Below are 4307 nucleotides of genomic sequence, written 5' to 3'. Positions count from 1 at the left end.
AATGAAAGCGTCCTTGAATCAGTAATAGGTGTACAAAAAGACACGCGCAAGGCACGAGAGGGGGATATCATATAATAGACCGTCAGTAAACATGTTAGATTTCATACACACTTTGTCAATTAAATCATTTTAAACTAATTTATCCTCGTTATTATTGCAGTTATGTCGTGCGTTTTATTATTAACGTGTCTCGGCCAACATTCCAGAGTCTCTCATTGGATATTGGGTGAGAATTAATGGCTATATTACTCAACATGACTTCAGTAGATTACGCGGTCAAAGTGCATTCGTGTCACAGTCTCTCCATCAGTAGCGAGGACGCGGCGGGGGATCTCTTGGAACTCACTGGAACGCGCGGCGCGTAATGTCCGTTTGAAACGCATTGAATCCGCGTGAGATGAAGTTCTGTCCCTGCCATGGTGTCGGACCGTTGCGGTTGCTTATTCGGCACCTGCAGTATTTAGGCTCTAGTTCACAACAATGTCAAATTACTATTTTGATAGCACAGTTCTTATTTTGTGGAGGGTTATAGTGTCATACATACAGACCTCCGGGTTGCCCGAGCCAGCCAAGTACCACTCTCTAGGAACAGATCCCGGTTGTACCGATGATGCCCCCCCGGGCCCCGGAGGTCCGGTCCTGCAGGCTCGAGCTGTTGTTTGACGACGAGCTGGAGACGGAGGAGGAGACGGTGGACGACTTCCGCTCCTTCTGCCGCAGGTGGATCTTGGTGTGCCGCTTCCTCTCGTCGCTGCGCGCGAACTTGCGGCCGCAGAAGTCACAGGCGAACGGCTTCTCCCCGGTGTGCGTGCGTATGTGCGTGGTGAGGTGGTCGCTGCGGCTGAAGTTGCGCATGCAGATGCGGCACTGGAACGGCTTGTGGCCGGTGTGGATGCGGATGTGCCGCGTGAGCTCGTCCGAGCGCGAGAAGCGGCGGTCGCAGCCCTCCGCGGGGCACGGGTAGGGCCGCTCGTGGATGGGCGTCTTGCTGGGTCTGTTGGGGTACTTCCTGGGCCGCAGTATCGGCCTCAGGGGCAGGTTCTGTGGGCTGTAGGCGGAGGAGGGGAGCCTCGGCGGGGCCCCCCCGTCGGAGCCGCCGCCGCATCCACCGGGCCCCAGGGTAAAGTTCCTGATGGTGTTGAGCGGCGTGAGTGGCGGGGGGACCCGGAACGAGTCCAGGGGACACGGGAAGGGCTTCCGGTCCGGCATGCCGCCGCCGGGGCCCTGCTGCATCACGTCCCGCTGGCAGGACGGCTGGAAGAAGCCGGAGTAGTCGGGGATGATGGGGAACAGGCCCTGCTGCTGCGCGTCGGAGAGAGAGGGTTTGGGGGAGGAATAGGAGGGCGGTGCGCACGGGTAGGAGGCGATGGGGCAGGCGGAGGTCGACAGGAAGGCGGAGGAGGGGTCCTGGTACATCTCCCCGCAGCTGGAGGAGGTGTAGGGCGGCGGCGGGGAGTAGAGGTGGTGGTGGTGGTGGTGGTGGTGGTCCATCTCGCCTCCTCCTCCTTGGTTGGGCACGGCGGCCATGGTGCAGCTCAGACCTCCTCCTCCGGTGAAGTGGAGAGGAGATCCAGAGGACGCCGGAGAGGAGGAGGCCGAGGAGGAGGGAGCTGGCTGGGGGGGGGCCATGCCGAAGATCCCCGCAGACACGATGTTGATGACCCCCTCGGGGCTCCACGAGGCGCCGGGGTACTGGTGCGAGTCTATGGAGAACTTGCCCATAATGAACGTCTGGTTGCGGTGCGCGGGAGCCGGCTGGGAGAACCCGCCGCTGGAGTAGGAGGACAGGTGGTCCAGGGAGCGCTTCTCTGCCGACGCCATGTCTCCGCTCATCAAACCATCTGCGCGAGATATCAAATATATCGTTCGATTAAAAGATGAAAAGACTTGTGTGAAGACAAAAACACATCTTTAGATCATATCACAGTCAATTTCGCAGAGTCAATTCTACTCAAACAGAGTACATTTTACTCAAACTGAGTAAAATGTACTCTGTTTGAGTCAAATTTACTCTGCGAAATTTGTGTACAACCTCAAAAATAACGTACTTTTAGCAGAGAGCAAAGATATACCAGAGACTTTATAACATGTTACATCTAAATGTGATAAAAGCCAGTAATGACCAGCTGAATATAATATAATATAATAGGAAAAAGCAGAAAGCAGGGCGCATCAAACCAGCCCGCGCGCGCTCTCTGTGCCATTATTCACTAACAGGGTGATATGAACCCAGCAGTACTTCTATACATCTTCTAAATGTATTGAGTGATTATATATAGATAGTTCTGTTCAGAGCATTTTGTAGTATACATGCATTTAACTGGCCAACGTGTATATAGGCGCCATGCGTTTTTCAATCCAAATATTAAAACATTTACAAACAATCCAAACATATGTTCTTATATAGATTGAAGTTGGTGTTTTTATTCCAAAACACTTTTCTCTCTCTCTCTCTCTCTCTCTCTCTCTCTCTCTCTCTCTCTCTCTCTCTCTCTCTCTCTCTCTCTCTCTCTCTCTCTCTCTCTCACGAACGACATTTTAGCGGACAATTAATCCACTTAACGGACGAGGGAAAAGTTTTCGTCGCTCAAAACAAGACCGCAGCACCATCACAACAAGCCGTGTAGTTTATTCCCCCTCAAATGTATAGCCTCTCTTTTCTGGACTCTTTTTGTATCACAAACAGTACTGTATTTGTAAATCTGGTATGTCATAAATGTATAGATGTAAGTAACAGTATCTGTATGTCATGTGTGTCATATGATGAATTGAAAATGGGGGACCCTGATGTAAACAAGACGAAAGTCTTTCTCTGGTCTCCATCCCCTTATTAACAATTGTGTGTATTGAGCCGTACTACTGTATTGTACCCCATTCTGCAATCTGTTAAATAAAGTTTTCATTCATTCATCCATCTTACCTGCGGTTCCATTCATCTGCTCGTAGTGGCCCGCCAGCTCGCCGGTGGGGAAGATAGACACAGACGTCGGTAAACTCGCGGCGATGTCATCCACGGAATAAATGCCCTCCGCCAGCGGGTGGACGAACCCCCCGAGACTCACTGACACTTTATCCAACGTCTTAGCGGTCATCTTTACAAAAACAAAATATATATATGTATATATATATATATACACCGTATTCTGCTCTCCTCCTAGATGCCCAAATTGTGGATAACGAGCTGCGTGTGAACTGCTGGCTCTATCATAGATGGACCATTTGGACCGGACTATTCTCCTCCTATAATAACAGAGTTGTGAGCCCGGAGCCCGCTGAGTGATCACAGCGTTAGAGCCTATAACCCTCTGGGTCTCTGCCTCCCCTGTGTCTCTCTCTGCCTGGTGGTGGTGATGACTGGTGTGAATCGCATGCGTTCTGCTATATAAGTTATACCCTGCAGGCAGCCCGTGTCAGTGACTGACAGAGGGAGAGAGAGAGAGAGAGAGGGGGAGACACACACCGCTCGCTGGAACAGAGCGGCTGCCAGTATGTGTGTATATATGGGGGACCTTTTGAATGCGCCGTGACGTCAGTGCCCTTATAAGGACAGGGAGGGCGTCACGTGGAGGCGCTGCGAGAGCTCATTGGCCGCGGGAGGAACGAACCGTGACGTCGACGGCAAAAGGAATCACTTGTCGGTGAGAACGGAGCTCTCCACTGGAGATGAAAAAAAAAAAAAAAAAAAAAAAAAAACAGTTTTCCCACTCGTTGTTTTATAAAGCAGATCAAGATCTATGAAACACAGACAGGAGGCACTGTGCTTAAGAAATGCCAAACGCGCAGTAAAGGTGCACTGGTGGTGGTATAACCATGTATTTTATGTTATATGATTAGCAGCTAATTTATTGACAAGGGTCACGGGTGTCCTTCCTCTCTATTGCGCGGCCCCGATATCACAAGAGGAATTCCGGTTGATTTTGTACGAGCCATACAAGGTTTCATCCGGATACAATCAAAAAACACCCCCGCCTCCTTATTTGGGGTTAATTCCGGAATATGAGCGTCGGAAAATGACGAGCTTTGCCGAGACGAGGAGAGAGAGAGAGAGAGAGAGAGAGAGAGAGAGAGAGAGAGAGAGAGAGATAGAGAGAGAGAGAGAGAGAGAGAGGAGAGAGAGAGAGAGAGAGAGAGAGAGAGAGAGAGAGAGAGAGAGAGAGAGAGGAGAGAGAGAGAGTAAACCACATGTAAATTAGAGACACAATCACGGAATTGTCACCGTTGGGTGCTGCAGTGGAGCCTGGAAAGTTTTGTCATTGTAATTTGAATGTGCTTTAGGAAAGAACAGGCCACAGAGACTAACTTTAGTT

The 4307-nt window shown here is 50.7% G+C and overlaps 1 protein-coding gene across 1 annotated transcript; it reads right to left on the bottom strand.

The window, feature by feature from the left end:
* Window positions 1–582: 582 nt before the first annotated feature.
* egr2b (early growth response 2b) lies at window positions 583–3224 on the bottom strand (the record flags this gene model as incomplete). Its single annotated transcript, XM_084330519.1, has 2 exons — window positions 2921–3224; window positions 583–1841 (listed from the first exon to the last, which is right to left on the bottom strand). Exons 1-2 carry the CDS (start codon window positions 3090–3092, stop codon window positions 583–585), a joined length of 1431 nt encoding a protein of 476 aa, XP_084186645.1. The 5' UTR covers window positions 3093–3224.
* Window positions 3225–4307: the final 1083 nt, after the last annotated feature.

The sequence above is a fragment of the Notolepis coatsorum genome, assembly GCF_963971535.1.
Source record: "Notolepis coatsorum genome assembly, chromosome: 15".
Classification (NCBI taxonomy): Eukaryota; Metazoa; Chordata; class Actinopteri; order Aulopiformes; family Paralepididae; genus Notolepis; species Notolepis coatsorum.
This window is presented reverse-complemented; position numbering and strand designations above follow the sequence as displayed.